The 18,916-nt window shown below is 37.6% G+C and overlaps 1 gene segment (V, D, J or C); it reads left to right on the top strand.

Annotated features, from left to right (window-relative positions):
* The first annotated feature begins 11,378 nt into the window (after window positions 1–11,378).
* On the top strand, window positions 11,379–11,892 carry LOC140574506 (immunoglobulin heavy variable 1-46-like). The segment is given in 2 exon segments: window positions 11,379–11,430; window positions 11,528–11,892. Coding segments are annotated over 2 exon segments (417 nt in total).
* The last annotated feature ends 7,024 nt before the right edge of the window (window positions 11,893–18,916 follow it).

Below are 18,916 nucleotides of genomic sequence, written 5' to 3'. Positions count from 1 at the left end.
AACAAGGGGAAATATCATTGCCAATGCTACACAAATTAAAATGGTATTTCGGCTTTCATTAAAGTTACTGAAAGCCAAAATACCTTTGTGTTGACTTTGCACTGTCCTGTCTGTTTACTGTGTCTAATCTCTGTTGTATTGATTGTGTTGTTCTGCATTGTTCCTGGACCTTGTTGTACTTCGCTCCACTGTGTACTTGTTCTCAGATAAAATAACAATAAAAGCCTCTTGACTTGACTTGACTTGTTAGGAGTTCACTATGGACAAAGAGATTTGAGTCTTTTAGGCTGAATAAAACTAATCGACATGAATGAGCTGTTTTAGATAACTGAATGATCTTACTTCTAATGAAAAGTTGGAGGCTTTATAACATAATAAGCTAATAACCAGCTAATATTGGTAGAGTAATAAAAATGAGCTTCTAGTTTAACTGCATGTCTAAGGACTGTTACACACTTACTGCAGCAGCACAAGCTGGTAATATTGCTTTTTATTTAGGTGTGTGCTTTTAATCAGGTGGCCGAATTGATGATAAGTGAAGTAAAGAGGTAAAGCCAACATAGGTTTACTTTGATGGCCATCTTATGACACCTAGATTTTGAAAAGATCTAATTTGTAACAGTGAGCTTTCAGAGTTTGTTTTAATTCAAAATAATGCATGTTAACAATTTTAATATGTCTGAATTTTTTTAATGTCAAGCTGTATTTACCCTGGCATAGTTGAATAATGAGAGTACAGAAACTAAAACTGACACACCATGAACCTCAATTAATTTCAATAAAAAAATTAACCCTCAAATTTGATAACCTGTAGCAGCAATTATCTTAAATTACTCAACTTCAGATCTCCCTCAAAATGATTTTACCAGTATGCCTCACGAAAACCAAAGACCAAAGTCTCAAACATACTAATAATACACCAAAGAACTCCTTAAACTGATCCCAGTTGACAGGTTTATTTTTTGAAGGGTTTCAGGCTATGACAGCCTCCAGGGAAGCATACTGTATATTTTGCTTTCTGTGATTATGTACAATTCAGTGTTGGAAAAGATGACACTACTGTTTCATATATGTTCCTGTAGGGGGCACTCTTTACTCAAAAAGTCAAACAGTCTACTGCACTATCAAAGCCAATACGGCAATGTTTGACATCAGTGACTTAATATGCAAAACTGCCACTGAACCTGTTCTCTGCATATGTAAGGTATAAAAGAAATACAGTCTGGTCTCTGTTAACTCTGACCATCTGAAGTTCCACACACACACACACACACACACACACACACACCATGTTCTCCACCTCTTTGCTGCTGCTGCTGCTGCTGACTGCAGCATGTAAGTCCATTATCTCTTTCACTGAGGAACCATACCAGTGCACTAAATGGACAAACCAGCTTTAATCTGCTGTATTAATGTTTTCTATGTGTGTGTTCAGGTGTCCACTCTCAGGTTGTTCTCACACAGTCTGAACAGTCAGTAGCAGTGGCTCCAGGTGGATCCTACAAACTGACCTGTGCCGGCAGTGGATTCAGTGTGGGGGGCACTTACATGTATTGGATCCGGCAGGCTCCTGGGAAAGGACTGGAATGGATCATATATCATTATACTGACTCTGACAAAAGCTCAGCCCAATCAGTGCAGGGCAGATTCACAGCTTCCAAGGACAGCTCGAATTTCTACCTGCACATGACTCAACTGAAGCCTGAAGACACTGCAGTGTATTACTGTGCCACAGGCGCACTGTGGTGGAAGTCATACAGACAGCTGTCCAAAAACTAGAGGGAAAGATAAACAGAGGGTGAACATTGGCATCATTGCAAAGAGGGGGCAACCATGAAGAAATAGATTAGGCTTGTCAGTTGACGTTTTAGAGATATGCTAATATTAACTGCATTATATAATAGATTTACATAATCTTGATGGCAAATTTATTTAGCATAAAGCACATTTCAAACTTTTGTCTTCATGAGATGAAGTGCTACAGGTTTCAGTGTTTCTCAGCATGGTAAGACTATTAATGACTTCCTTCTACTCTGGCTGTTTCTGAAGCCTAATATGGAGAAGTTGGAATATCCTCTGGAATTACTCTCAAGATCCCAATTGACATGTGGAAAACAATCTCTTTATTAATTCATTTACAAAGGTATAATTCGATAGACACATTTGTAGGGAAAAATGATCCTCCTCAACATTGAACAAATCCTGTTTATAGATCCAGGTTATGTTTGGTGGAGGTAACCTGCTGTTACATGTTCATTAAGTTAGTTATTTCAAGGGTTCATTGTCTATAATTGTGACCATTTTTTTGTAATCCATGCAGAAATCCAGGTTATTCTAAAGGCGTCTTTTACTTTTTTTTTTTTAAGTGCTCAAAAAACAAACAAAAAACAACAACAACAAAAAAGTGAACTGTACAAATAGTTTAGTTAGATTGAGTTCCTCTATACTTGTGCAAATTAAATGAACATTTATGACACAAATACATACTAAATAAACAGGGTTCCCTGCTGTAGAACTGGAATCTGGTTTAATAAAGAAGTTCATCAATGAAGGAACCAAATGCTCTTCCATATTTCTTCTACGCACTGCAAAAATGAGTTCAGTAACTTAAAATCACAAATTAACATTTTATGGAGTTTTTAAGGTGAACTGAACTTAGTGACCTAACCAACCTTCCTAAATGCTTTTAGTTGATGTGATTTTTTAATTAATTAATGTATTTATTAATTTTACTTTTTAAAGTTTCTTTGCCAAAAAGGTTGGCACTATTTGTAAGTGTAAAGGAGTGAATGGTATTCATCAGTATTCTGTCTGAACTCTAGAGGGCGATCAGTCACCACATCTTTGCAGTCATGCAAAAATATTTCACTGTGTGCTAAAATTATTGAAGTAACTCTATTGGGACAGTAGTTGTGTAGATGTAGTACTTTTTTGATGTTACATAAAAACATCATTCCGGTTGTGTTGAAAACAGGCTCTCTATTAACTGTTGTCCTCAAAATTGTCTTAAATACAATCGCCACCTACAGGTCACCTGATAAGCAAATAAAAAGTTCTCTCCTCCCCACTCACTCACTCACTCACTCTATATGAAGCTCTGGAGAACTGTGAAGGTCTGACAGGTTCAAGCCCAGCAAAAAAAAAGATGTCCTCTACAGCTCTACTGCTCCTGCTGGTGGCTGTTTCCTGTGAGATATTTAGTACAATATTTTTATGTTTAATCTCAATCTGTAATATTTTTTATATGTCTAATCTCTATGTTGGTCCACAGGTGTTCACTGTTATGAACTGACCCAGCCTGGTTCCATGACAGTCCGTCCAGGTCAGAGTCTGACCATCAACTACAAAGTTTCCTATTCAGTTACAAGTGAGCATACAAGTTGGATCCGACAGCCTGCTGGAAAAGCTCTGGAGTGGATTGGCTTTATTCATAGTGGTGGGAGCACAGCTTATATTGATAAACTGAAAAGCAAGTTCAGCATCTCCAGAGACACTGGAACTAATACAATAACATTACAAGGACAGAACCTGCAGACTGAGGACACAGCTGTGTATTACTGTGCAAGAGAACACAGTGATACAAAGTCATGCATTTGTCTTACAAAAACCCAGAGACTTAAAACTGAAGGCAACTAATACATGATTTTAGTCTGGCTGTTCATTACTGCTCCTTTCTTACTTCAGAAATGAACATTAAATAGCTTATCAAAAAAGAACATTCAACTTATTACAATTAAAACATTAAAGTAGATGTAGAATACATTGTGGTGGTGATCGTGTGGCTTTAAGTGGATGTGACAATTAACTACAAGAATACAGCCACACTTCCAAGTAAGTTCCAGTGATATTTAATGTTGAATTTGTGCAAAAATCAAACACAAACATACAAAACAAAAACAAAACACAAAAGAGCTAAGCTGCACACTCTTTCTACAAAAAGGCCTCAGCGACCTTCACCTGAGGGCTGCAGAGCCTCACAGACATCTACTATTGCTTCAGACTACTCTGTACAAACTGAACCCCCTCATTGCTTCCTACACAGCCCTTTTAGGTCGTACGCTTCTCAGCCTGGAGTGGACCAAGTGTCTACTACGGTGGTGGTCATCACGCAAATAAACAATGACAATACAAAAATAACATGTAGACAATATTGACCAATATTTTATTTACATCTAATATACAATTATTGTAGTCTTGTTAATGGCCATATTGATGTATACCGGTAAGTTGAGCTAGCTGTAATTATATTTATATCCTAGGATTATTGGTTATTGTGTGTTTTCCCCCTTCTAGGTTAACCGTATCCCGGTCCTGGCAGCACTAAGAAGAGAACCCGCTTACCAACATCCTAATTCCCCCAGGGAAACCAGGTCGATAAGATGTCACATAGTCACAAGTCTCTACTGTGTAAGTGCTGATGATAAGTCAGATACCAGTGACTTCATCATGGGCATGTTTTGAGTATTAAGTTGTTTACTGATGTATAAATAACAAGTTTTGTGACTTTTCTTGGGATGAAGACATATCATATGAAGCCTACTTACTACTCTGGTATTTTACCTCAGAATGAAACGCTTGGCTTTTAAATGGATGATTTGTGGAATAAAAGGTAACCTCAGCTTTTGTTGGCTGGTTCATGCTACTGCCACAGATCACAACAGCATAGACATTAAACAGTACATGAAAATGACAATCCATGAACCTCCAACACTGCTGTCTTTTCGTCTAAAAGAACATCTAGCAAAACCAAAACAGCCTTGATTCATAATATCTATAACCCCAACATGTACATAACCCCTCCCACTAAAGAAAGCTCTAGTCACAGCTGGAGAAATGGTAAAACGTGACAGTGACTTCAGGAGAATATGGTGATGCTGATCCTCAAGAGCAGCTCATCACCTCCAGTGATGGGGCAGTGTCTGCTTCCATAGGCCCGAAAATGTCCAGCGTTGTGTCATCCCTCCACAAAACACAGTCCCAAAACCTCTGTGATTAATTTATGTGGTTTTGAGCATCCTGGAGGTGACTGCTTTTGGGTCAGTAGAGGTGCATTGAGACCTTCATGCACTGCCACCACCAAATCCTGCTGCAAGTCAGAACACAGAAAATAAACAAAGGTCCCTGCTTACAAAGCCAAGTTGAAACAAAGACGTATACAATATATTAAGAAGCCAGTCAGTCCAAGGATGAGCTGCAGGCTTGTGAAGTTAGACATGAACAAAGTAAATATCATTTTTTTCCCACAGGGGGAGACATCACCACAGTCTAAAGCACTCTCAAAGTCAATGAGGCAATATTTTCCATCATTGCCTTCTTATGTAAATTCTTCACTGATCCCCTTCTGTATATGTAGAGTAGAAACAGTCTGGTCTCTGGTATCTCTGACCCTCAAGTTCCACCATGATCCTCACCTCTTTACTGCTGTTGCTGACTGCAGCATGTGAGTGTGTTATTTCTCTCAATGGGGAACCATATTAATGCAGTAGATTGACAATCCAGCTTTAACCTGCTGTATGAATGTCTTCTCTGTGTGTGTGTTCAGGTGTCCACTCTCAGGTTGTTCTCACACAGTCTGAACAGTCAGTAGCAGTGGCTCCAGGTGGATCTCAGAAACTGACCTGTGCTTGCAGTGGATTCGATGTGGGCAGCTATGGCATGAACTGGATCCGGCAGGCTCCTGGGAAAGGACTGGAATGGATCATATATTATTATTCTGAGGGTAGCAAAAGCTCAGCCCAATCAGTACAGGGCAGGTTCACGGCTTCCAAGGACAGCTCGAATCTCTACCTGCACATGACTCAACTAAAGCCTGAAGACACTGCAGTGTATTACTGTGCTAGAAACGCACTGTGGTGGAAGTCATACAGACAGCTATACAAAAACCAGAGAGACAGATAAACAGATGGAGGCTGAAGTCTAGAAGCATTCTAAAGAGGGGGTGGCATGACAAAAGATAGAAGTATTTTTTAAAGAAATAATAAAATAAAGTGCATTAAGTGTCTTTTTGATAAACTTCATTCTACATGGTTTGCAGCTCTAAAGATTTTAGTTTTCTGCCTCATTAGACTATAGCCAATATAACTCATCAGCTGACTCTAGCTGGACCTTCATGAACTGCATTTAGAGAATTTAAAAACTAGTATTTTCGATGTCCTACCATAAATATTATTATTGCAATAAGTGTATTGCTCAGAAAGTTCATTTAATGTATACTGTTAAAAGGGGTCCTTAAGGAAATTTTAGGGGTTCTTCAATTTGAAACGGTGAAGGAACCTCTTAAGGTGCCTTGGGGACCTTGAAGGAACCTTTTAATTCTAAATCCTTTTCTTGAAGATTCCTCAAAGCATCTTAAGAGGTTCCTCCACAGTTTAAAAGTGAAGAACGTCCAAGTTCAAAGTTTCACAAGAAGCTTATGGTAAAAACAAAATGTGTCAGTACTGTTTAAAATGTTATAAAAAAATGGATTTAAGGCAAGTAGGCAGCACTAAATTAGAGAATGTTATGAATCTTAACATTTGCATTACTTGAACATATTAGGAAAGATTAGTTTTTGTAAGCAAATAATGCATTTCAGAATTACTTAACTGAACTGAAAGTTAAAAACACTTATTAAACATGACTAATCATTTTTTTGTACTATTTTTTGCATGTTTTTTTTTTTTTGTTTTGTTCGGCATATGGTACATAGTGTAACTAGAAAAATACTAAAAAGTAGTAATAAGAAGTAGTGTAGTTAATACACTTATTTGTACATATGATGATGTTTTGTGTCTTTTTGGTAACTGAATGCTGTTTTTTAAAAGACAAAAGAGATGCAAAAAATTCTGCATGAAATTATACAAACATTAAACATTTTTTAAAAATCAGTGAATATATGGATGTAGTACTTTTTATGTGAAATGAAGACATTGTTGCTTATACATGTTGAAACAGGCAGAGAGGTTCTTTACATGCACTCTATAAACTACTGTCCTCAAATACTTTTGCCTCCTATAAGTCATGAGATTAAAAGTCATGAAAGTCATGCCCCTCCCCACTCACACACTTTATATGATGCTCTGGAGAACTGAGAAGCTCCCACAGGTTCAAGCCCAACCCAAAAAGATGTTCCATACAACTCTACTGCTCCTGCTGGCGGCTTCATCATGTGAGCTGTTTATTAAATAATTGATTTCACTAAGTTCATTATATATATGTTCGATCTCAATATATAATATTTACATGTGTCTAATCACTATGTATTTATGACCCACAGGCGTTCGCTGTATTGAACTGACACAGCCTGATTCCATGATGGTCCGTCCAGGTCAGAGTCTGACCATCAACTGCAAAGTTTCATATTCAGTTACAAGCTACTGGACAGGTTGGATCCGACAGCCTGCAGGAAAAGCTCTGGAGTGGATTGGAACTATCTATACTGGTGGGGGCACAGACTACAGTGATAAACTGAAAAGCAAGTTCAGTATCTCCAGAGACACTGGAACTAACACAATAACATTACAAGGACAGAAACTGCAGACTGAGGACACAGCTGTGTATTACTGTGCAAGATACACACAGTGATAGAAAGTCATGCATTTGTCTTACAAAAACCCAGAGACTTAAACCTTAATGCAGCTATTACATTCTTTTAGTTTGGGACTAGGAACATTAAACAGCTTGTGTTTGTAATGAGCTGCTAAAGACTAAACTCAATTTTATTGGCTGGTTTATGTTACTGTTAAAGAGCACAGCGGCATAGCATTGCATAGCCTTTTCCAGCCCAGCTTAGAATAGGCTATCACTGTGAAAAGAACACTGTGATCATTTTACCAGATAGTGTAACTTTTCTCTCTGTGTCCCGTTAGTGTCCTCTCTGTGTCTTCTCTGTGCAGAGGTTAGCTAGCTGAATAGCTTGTAGCTGGTCATCTGGGTTCGTTTTTAGTCTAGCACCTTCTCACTTTACTGGCTTTCACATGTGGATACCAGCAGGCACATCCCTCTGATTGGTCCTTCTCCCTTCTATGGTCAACCTTGCTGTAGCTTTTAGTAATTTTAGTCTCACTTCTAAATTCTCCTGAAGAAGGCATTGTGTTTAGCCTCAGCTTTCTGTAGTGGGCTGGGTGTATATCAATTTTGAGGGCATAAATGACGAGGCAAGAACTGTGAAGAAGCAATTTTGGGGGGTTGGAACTCTGTTTTGGTTATGCAGGATTTTCCTTTGTATCAACAGACAAGAGTATTTGAGATTCATGGTTTGTCACCTCCATGTACAGAACTTTTATTATTCAGCTACACCAAGAGAATTATAGTTTCCCGTTCATTGGAACCTTTAAGATATGCAGACATCAATACATCAAATGTAGAAAATGTTTCTGGCATGGAGTTTTGTGTCACATACATTGGGAAATGTCATTGCCAATGCTAAACAAATTAATATAGTATTTTGGATTTCATTAAAGTTATTGAAAGCCAAAATACCTTTGTGTTGGCGTTGCACTGTCCTGTCTGTTTACTGTGCCTAATCTCTGTTGTATTGATTGTGTTGTTCTGTATTGTTCCTGGACCTTGTTGTACTTCGCTCCACTGTGTACTTGTTCTCAGATAAAATGACAATAAAAGCCTCTTGACTTGACTTAACTTGTTAGGAGTTCACTCTAAACAAAGAGATTTGAGTCTTTTAGGCTGAATAAAACCAATTGACATGAATGAGCTGTTTTAGATAATCGCATGGTCTTACTTCTAATAAAAAGTTGGAGGTTTTATAACATAATAAGCTAATAAGCAGCTAATATTGGTAAAGTAAGAAAAATGAGCTTCTAGTTTAACTGCATGTCTAAGGACTGTTACACACTTACTGCAGCAGCACAAGCTGGTAATATTGCTTTTTATTTTAGGTGTGTGCTTTTATTTAGGTGGTCGAATTGATGATAAGTAAAGTAAAGAGGTAAAGCCAACATAGGTTTACTTTGATGATCATCTTATGACACCTAGATTTTGAAAAAATCTAATTTGTAACAGTGAGCTTTCAGAGTTTGTTTTAATTCAAAATAATGCATGTTAAAAATTTTAATATGTCTGAATATTTTAAAGGGCCCTAGATTGTCAAGCTGTATTTACCCTGGAACAGTTGAATAATGAGAGTACAGAAACTATAACTGACAAACCATGAACCTCAATTAATTTGAATAAAAAAGTGAACCCTCAAATTTGATAATCTGTAGCTGTAATTATCTTAAATTACTCAACTTCAAATCTCCCTCAAAATGATTTTACCAGTATGCCTCACGAAAACCAAAGACCAAAGTCTCAAAGATACTAATAATACACCAAAGAACTCCTTAAACTGATCCCAGTTGACAGGTTTATTTTCTTGAAGGGTTTCAGGCTATGACAGCCTCCAGGGAAGCATACTGTATATTTTGCTTTCTGTGATTATGTAAAATTCAGTGTTGGAATAGATGACCGTACTGTTTCATGTATGTTCCTGTAGGGGTCACTCTTTACTGAAAAAAGTCAACCAGTCTACTGCACTATTAAAGCCAATGCGGCAATGTTTGACATCAGTGACTTAATATGCAAAACTGCCACTGAACCTGTTCTCTATATATGTAAGGTATAAAAGAAAGACAGTCTGGTCTCTGTTAACTCTGACCGTCTGAAGTTCCACACACACACACACACACCATGTTCTCCACCTCTTTGCTGCTACTGCTGCTGATTGCAGCATGTAAGTCCATTATCTCTTTCACTGAGGAACCATACCAGTGCACTAAATGGACGAACCAGCTTTAATCTGCTGTATTAATGTTTTCTATGTGTGTGTTCAGGTGTCCACTCTCAGGTTGTTCTCACACAGTCTGAACAGTCAGTAGCAGTGGCTCCAGGTGGATTCTACAAACTGACCTTTGCCGGCAGTGGATTCAGTGTGGGGGGCACTTACATGTACTGGATCCGGCAGGCTCCTGGGAAAGGACTGGAATGGATCATATATTATTATACTGAGAGTAGAAAAAGCTCAGCCCAATCAGTGCAGGGCAGGTTCACAGCTTCCAAGGACAGCTCGAATCTCTACCTGCACATGACTCAACTGAAGCCTGAAGACACTGCAGTGTATTACTGTGCCACAGGCGCACTGTGGTGGAAGTCATACAGACAGCTGTACAAAAACTAGAGGGGGCAACCATGAAGAAATAGATTAGGCTTGTCAGTTGACGTTTTAGAGATACGCTTATATTAACAGCATTATATAATAAATTTACATATTCTTGATTGCAAATTCATTTAGCATAAAGCACATTTCAAACTTTTATCTTCATGAGATGAAGTGCTACAGGTTTCAGTGTTTCTCAGCATGGTAAGACTATTAATGACTTCCTTCTACTCTGGCTGTTTCTGAAGCCTAATATGGAGAAGTTGGAATATCCTCGGGAATTACTCTCAAGATCCCAATTGACATGTGGAAAACAATCTCTTTATTAATTCATTTACAAAGGTATAATTCGATAGACACATTTATAGGGAAAATGATCCTCCTCAACATTGAACAAATCCTGTTTATAGATCCAGGTTACGTTTGGTGGAGGTAACCTGCTGTTACATGTTCATTAAGTTAGTTATTTCAAGGGTTCATTGTCTATAATTGTGACCATTTTTTTATAATCCATGCAGAAATCCAGGTCATTCTAAAGGCGTCTCTTACTTTTTCTATCCTGCACTGTGGATATTTACTCAAAGTGCTCAAAAAACAAACAAAAAACAACAACAACAAAAAAGTGAACTGTACAACTAGTTTAGTAAGATTAGGATTCTTTATATTTGTGTTAAATGTGATGCAAATTAAGTTAACATTTATGACACAAACATATACTAAATAAACAGGGTTCCCTGCTGTAGAACTGGAATCTGGTTTAATAAAGAAGTTCATCAATTAAGGAACCAAACGCTCTTCCATATTTCAAGCAACTTAAAATCACATATTAACATATTATGGAGTTTTTAAGGTGAACTGAACTTAGTGACCTAAGCAACCTTCCTAAATTCTTTTAGTTGATGTGATTTTTTAATTAATTAATGTATTTATTAATTTTACTTTTTATAGTTTCTTTGCCAAAAAGCTTGGCACTATTTGTAAGTGTAAAGGAGTGAATGGTATTCATCAGTATTCTGTCTGAACTCTAGGGGGCGATCAGTCACTACATCTTTGCAGTCATGCAAAAAATATTTTACTGTGTGCTAAAACTATTAAAGTAACTCTATTGGTCAGAGGAGTGTTTATGTAAATTTATGTTGCTTGAAAACTCACCTTAAATATAATATAATCAGCTCTTTAATCACCTAATGCTCAAATCACTGTAGCACAGAACTCAGTACATTTTGAACCATCAGAGAGTTTAGTTATGGCACTACAGATTGTTCAGTACTGCATTCTTATACTGATGCTTACACAAGGTATGTTAGACTTCCCAATACATTGTCATGTGAGAGTATTTTAATACAATCAGGATTATCCTTGATTGGTGAATGTTTTTTTCTTTTTTTTTTCTAGACATAAATGCTGAGATCCGACTTGACCAGTCTTCTGCTGTGGTGAAGAAACCTGGAGAAACTGTGAAGATCTCCTGTACAATAAGTGGCTTTACAATGACTAGCGATTACATGCAGTGGATACGACAGAAACCAGGAGAAGCTCTGAAATGGATTGGAGAGATGAACTCTGGTTCAAATTCAGCAACTTATGCAGATTCCATGAAAGGTCACTTCATAATGACTGAGGACGTTCCCTCAAGTACACAGTTCTTAGAGGCCAAGAGTCTGAGAGCAGAGGACACTGCTGTTTATTACTGTGCTCGAAGGCCCACAGTGACTGGAGCTGATGGAGCAGCTGTACTAAAACCACCCACCACACAATAACACTATGACCTTGCAGATGTGAGTTTGAATCCCAAGCCACGCTGGTTTGTCATCAGTGGCCAGTGTCTGAGAGAGCACAATTGGCAATGCTCTCAGAGATTATTGAGTAACTTTCAGTTCTAAATTTCAGTGCAAATGTTGGGCGCAGTTCTGATATATCAATAAAGCCCTGCATTGCTGTTGAACACTATGGACCAATCAGGCCTCATCCTGTACTCGTGCAAAATAATGGCAAAACAAGATATGATGTTCGAGAAATTCATTTCCAAATAGTTTCCAAATATATTATTCATTCATTTAGAATTTATTACATTTACACACCAACATTTTTTATTATGTAATAATAATTTACCAAGCAAAGTCTAGGAGTCAGAGCTATGATATGTGAAGATAACATTTAGTTGCAATAAACAAGCAAATAAGTATAGTGACAAGAGGGTACTTAAGTACTTCACTAACTTAAGTGCCACAAATTAGATGTATTTACTTAACTTAACTTAATGCACTACATTTTTTGGCAGTAGAATTAATGTTCTCTCATTCATATTGCAGTAGGATGTGCTCTTATTCAGACAGAATAGTGATCTAGTCTGTATTCATATATTTTGATTATAATGTCAGAAAGAAATATTTTTTTTTATGTTTTAGCTATTTATTTGTTTCATGTTTTCCCCTCACTTGATATGATATAACATTCAAAATATAGCAGTTTTAGTGAAAGTTCAATTATTTGTATATTTGGTAGTATTTGTGTGTAATTTGATGGAACAATATTGTTTGAAAAGTGTTATGAATACAGTGTTACATTTGGAAATTATATCTAACTTGCAAAAAACATAAAGAAAAAAACCTTAAGGACAGTAATTGTGTAGATGTAGTACTTTTTTGATGTTACATAAAAACATCATTCCGTTTGTGTTGAAAACAGGCTCTCTATTAACTGTTGTCCTCAAAATTGTCTTAAATACAATCACCTCCTACAGGTCACTTATTAAGCAAATAAAAAGTACTCCCCTCCCCACTCACTCACTCACTCACTCACTCACTCACTCACTCTATATGAAGCTCTGGAGAACTGTGAAGGTCTCATAGGTTCAAGCCAAACAAAAAAAGATGTCCTCTACACCTCTACTGCTCCTGCTGGTGGCTGTTTCCTGTGAGATATTTATTACATTCTAGATTTTACTAAGTACAATATGTTTATGTTCAATCTCAATCTGTAATATTTTTTATATGTCTAATCTCTATGTTGGTCCACAGATGTTCACTGTTATGAACTGACCCAGCCTGGTTCCATGACGGTCCGTCCAGGTCAGAGTCTGACCATCAACTGCAAAGTTTCCTATTCAGTTACAAGTGAGCATACAGCTTGGATCCGACAGCCTGCAGGAAAAGCTCTGGAGTGGATAGGCTATATCAGTAGTGGTGGGGGCACATATTACAGTGATAAACTGAAAAGCAAGTTCAGCATCTCCAGAGACACTGGAACTAATACAATAACATTACAAGGACAGAACCTGCAGACTGAGGACACAGCTGTGTATTACTGTGCAAGAGAACACAGTGATAGAAAGTCATGCATTCATCTTACAAAAACCCAGAGACTTAAAACTGAAGGCAACTAATACATGATTTTAATCTGGCTGTTCATTACTGCTCCTTTCTTACTTCAGAAATGAACATTAAATAGCTTATCAAAAAAGAACATTAAAATGATTAAAATTAAAACATTAAAGTAGTTGTAGAATGCATTGTCGTGGTGATAGTGTGGCTTTAAGTGGATGTGACAATTAACTACAAGGATACAGCCACACTTCCAGGTAAGTTCCAGTGATATTTAATGTTGAATGTGTGAAAAAATCAAACACAAACATACAAAACAAAACACAAAAGAGCTAAGCTGCACACGCTTTCTACAAAAAGGCCTCAGCGGCCTTCACCTGAGGGCTGCAGAGCCTCACAGACATCTACTATTGCTTCAGCCTACTCTGTACAAGCTGAACCCCCTTTTTGCTTCCTACACAGCCCTTTTAGGTCGTACGCTTCTCCCTCCTCTGCCTGGAGTGGACCAAGTGTCTACTACGGTGGTGGTCATCACACAAACAAACAATGACAATACGACAAATAACATGTAGACAATAATGACCAATATTTTATTTACATCTAATATACAATTATTGTAGTCTTGTTAATGGCCATATTGATGTAAACCGGTAAGTTGAGCTAGCTGTAATTATATTTATATCCTAGGATTATTGGTTATTGTGTGTTTTCCCCCTTCTAGGTTAACCGTATCCCGGTCCTGGCTGCACCTAGAAAAGGAACCCGCTTACCAGCGCCCTCATTCCCCCAGGATCACCAGGTCGATAACATGTCACATAGTCACAAGTCTCTACTGTGTATGTGCTGATGATAAGTCAGATACCAGTGTCTTCATCCCATGCGTGTATGAAGTATTAAGTAGTTTACTGATGTATAAATAGCAAGATTTGTGACTTTTCTTGGGATGAAAACATATCATATGAAGCCTACATACTACTCTGGTATTTTACCTCAGAAAATGCACCGATTTGGCTTTTAAATGGATGATTTGTGGGATAAAAGGTAACCTCAGCTTTTGTTGGCTGGTTTATGCTACTGCCACGGATCACAGCATAGACATAAAACAGTACATGAAAATGACAATTCATGAACCTCCAACACTGCTGTCTTTTCGTCTAAAAGAACATCTAGCAAAACCAAAACAGCCTTGATTCATAATATCTATAACCCCAACATGTACATAACCCCTCCCACTAACGAAAGCTCTAGTCAAAGCTGGAGAAACGGTAAAACACGACATCGACTTCAGGAGAATATGGTGATGCTGATCCTCAAGAGCAGCTCATCACCTCCAGTGATGGGGCAGTATCTGCTTCCATAGTCCTGAAAATGTCCAGCGTTGTGTCATCCCTCCACAAAACCTCTGTGATTAATTTATGTGGTTTTGAGCATCCTGGAGGTGACTGCTTTTGGGTCAGTAGAGGTGCATTGAGACCTTCATGCACTGCCGCCACCAAATCCTGCTGCAAGTCAGAACACAGAAAATAAACAAAGGGCCCTGCTTACAAAGCCAAATTGAAACATAGACGTATACAGTATATTAAGAAGCCAGTCAGTCCAGGGATGAGCTGCAGGCTTGTGAAGTTAGACATGAACAAAGTAAATATCATTTTTTTTTCACCACAGTCTAAAGCACTCTCAAAGTCAATGAGGCAATGTTTTCCATCATTGCCTTCTTATGTAAATTCTTCACTGATCCCCTTCTGTATATGTAGAGTAGAAACAGTCTGATCTCTGGTATCTCTGACCCTCAAGTTCCACCATGATCCTCACCTCTTTACTGCTGTTGCTGACTGCAGCATGTGAGTGTGTTATTTCTCTCAATGAGGAACCATATTAATGCAGTAGATTGACAATCCAGCTTTAACCTGCTGTATTAATGTCTTCTGTGTGTGTGTGTTCAGGTGTCCACTCTCAGGTTGTTCTCACACAGTCTGAACAGTCAGTAGCAGTGGCTCCAGGTGGATCTCAGAAACTGACCTGTGCCGGCAGTGGATTCAGTGTGGGGGGCACTAACATGTACTGGATCCGGCAGGCTCCTGGGAAAGGACTGGAATGGATCATATGGTATTATTCTGAGAGCAGCAAAAGCTCAGCCCAATCAGTGCAGGGCAGGTTCACAGCTTCCAAGGACAGCTCGAATCTCTACCTGCACATGACTGAACTGAAGCCTGAAGACACTGCAGTGTATTACTGTGCTAGAGACTCACTGTGGTAGAAGTCGTACAAACAGCTGTACAAAAACCAGAGAGACAGATAAACAGATGGAGGCTGAAGTCTAGGAGCATTCTAAAGAGGGGGTGGCATGACAAAAGATAAAAGTCTTGTTTTTTAAAGAAATACTAAAATTAACTGCATGAAGTGTCTTTATGATAAGCATGCATCAAACTTCAGTCTACATGGTTTGCAGCTCTACAGATTTAAGTTTTCTGCCTCATTAGACTATATCCAATACAACTCATCAGCTGACTAGGACCTTCATGAACTGCATTTAGAGAATTTAAAAACTTGTATTTTCTATGTCCTACATAAAAAATATTATTGCAATAAGTGTATTACTTTTTTTTGTAAATTATTGTAATATAAACTAAACAGTGCTCAGGAAGTTCATTTAATGTACACTGTTAAAAGGGGTCCTTGAGGAACTTTTAGGGGTTCTTCCGTTTGAAACGAGGAACCTCTTAAGATGCTTTTAAGACCTTGAAGGAACCTTTTAATTCTAAAACCTTTTCTTGCAGGTTCCTCAAAGCACCTTAAGAGGTTCCTCCACAGTTTTAAAGTGAAGAATATCCAGTTCCAATCCAATTTCACAAGAAACTTATGGTAAAGACTAAACTTGTTTAAAATGTTAGTAAAAAAAATGATTTAAGGCAAGTAAGCAGCACTAAATCAGAGAATGTTATCAATCTAAACATTTGCATTACTTAGAAATCTTAGCAAAGATTCGTTTTTATAAGCAAATAATGCATTTCAGAATTACGTCACTGAACTGAAAGTTAAAAAACATGACTAATATTGTTATATTTTGTTCTTGTTTTTTTTTTTGTTTGGCATATGGGACATAGTGTAACTAGAAAAAAATACAAAAATGCATTAATAAAAAGAAGTGCAGTTAATACACTTATTTGTACATTTGATGATGAACATGCAAATAAATTCTGCATGAAATTGCAGAAAATTTTTTACATTTACATTTTACACTTTAAACATTTTTTTAAAAATCAGATGATGTAAAATGGATGTAGTACTTTTTATATGAAATGAAGACATTGTTGCTTCTACATGTTGAAACGGGCAGAGAAGTTCTTTACATGCACTCTATAAACTACTGTCTTCATGTCTTAAATACTTTTGACTCCTATAAGTCATGAGATAAGCAAATGAAAGTCACACCCCTCCCCACTCACACACTTTATATGAAGCTCTGGAGAACTGAGAAGCTCCCACAGGTTCAAGCCCAACCCAAAAAGATGTTCCATACAACTCTACTGCTCCTGCTGGCGGCTGCGTCATGTGAGCTGTTTATTAAATAATTGATTTCACTAAGTTCATTATATATATGTTCAATCTCAATATATAATATTTGCATGTGTCTAATCACTATGTATTTATGACCCACAGGCGTTCGCTGTATTGAACTGACACAGCCTGATTCCATGATGGTCCGTCCAGGTCAGAGTCTGACCATCAACTGCAAAGTTTCATATTCAGTTACAAGCTACTATACAGCTTGGATCCGACAGCCTGCAGGAAAAGCTCTGGAGTGGATTGGCTATATCGCTGGTGGTGGGAGCACAGCTTACAGTGATGAACTTAAAAGCAAGTTCAGCATCTCCAGAGACACTGGAACTAACAAAATAACATTACAAGGACAGAACCTGCAGACTGAGGACACAGCTGTGTATTACTGTACAAGAGAACACAGTGATAGAAAGTCATGCATTCGTCTTACAAAAACCCAGAGACTTAAACCTTAATGCAGCTATTACATTCTTTTAGTTTGGGACTAGGAACATTAAACAGCTTGTGTCTGTAATGAGCTGCTAAAGACTAAACTCAATTTTATTGGCTGGTTTATGTCACTTCCAAAGAGCACAGCGGCATAGCATTGCATAGCCTTGTCCAGCCCAGCTGAGAATAGGCTATCACTGTAAAAAGAACACTGTGATCATTTTACCTGATAGTGTTGGTTTTCTCTCTGTGTCCAGTTAGTGTCCTCTCTGTGTATACTCTGTGCAGAGGTTAGCTAGCTGAATAGCTTGTAGCTGGTCATCTGGGTTAGTTTTTAGTCTAGCACCTTCTCACTTTACTGGCTTCCAAATGTGGATACCAGCAGGCACATCCCTCTGATTGGTCCTTCTCCTTTCTATGGTCAACCTTGCTGTAGCTTTTAGCACTTTTAGTCTCACTTCTAAATTCTCCTGAAGAAGGCATTGTGTTTAGCCTCAGCTTTCTATAGTGAGCTGGGTGTATATCAATTTTGAGGGCATAAATGATGAGGCAAGAAGTAATTTTGGCGGGTTGGAACTCTGTTTTGGTTATGCTGGATTTTCCTTTGTATCAACAGACAAGAGTGTTTGAAATTCATGGTTTGTCACCTCCATGTACAGAACTTTTATTATTCAGCTACACCGAAAAAAATATGGTTTCCCGTTCATTGGAACTTTTAAGAAATTCAGACATCAATACATCAAATGTAGAAAATGTTTCTGGCATGGAGTTTTGTGTCACAAACAATGGGAAATGTCATTGCCAGTACTACACAAATTAAAATGATATTTCGGCTTTCATTAAAGTTACTGAAAGCCAAAATACCTTTGTGTTGACTTTGCACTGTCCTGTCTGTTTACTGTGCCTAATCTCTGTTGTATTGATTGTGTTGTTCTGTATTGTTCCTGGACCTTGTTGTACTTCGCTCCACTGTGTACTTGTTCTCAGATAAAATAACAATAAAAGCCTCTTGACTTGACTTGACTTGTTAGGAGTTCACTATGAACAAAGAAATTTGAGTCTTTTAGGCTGAATAAAACTAATCGACATGAATGAGCTGTTTTAGATAACTGAATGATCTTACTTCTAATGAAAAGTTGGAGGCTTTATAACATAATAAGCTAATAACCAGCTAATATTGGTAGAGTAATAAAAATGAGCTTCTAGTTTAACTGCATGTCTAAGGACTGTTACACACTTACTGCAGCAGCACAAGCTGGTAATATTGCTTTTTATTTAGGTGTGTGCTTTTAATCAGGTGGCCGAATTGATGATAAGTGAAGTAAAGAGGTAAAGCCTACATAGGTTTACTTTGATGGCCATCTTATGACACCTAGATTTTGAAAAGATCTAATTTGTAACAGTGAGCTTTCAGAGTTTGTTTTAATTCAAAATAATGCATGTTAACAATTTTAATATGTCTGAATTTTTT

Source organism: Salminus brasiliensis, chromosome 12 (genome assembly GCF_030463535.1).
Source record: "Salminus brasiliensis chromosome 12, fSalBra1.hap2, whole genome shotgun sequence".
Lineage (NCBI taxonomy): Eukaryota > Metazoa > Chordata > Actinopteri > Characiformes > Bryconidae > Salminus > Salminus brasiliensis.
The sequence above is the reverse complement of the archived record's forward strand: the minus strand, read 5'-3'. Positions and strand labels throughout refer to the sequence as shown.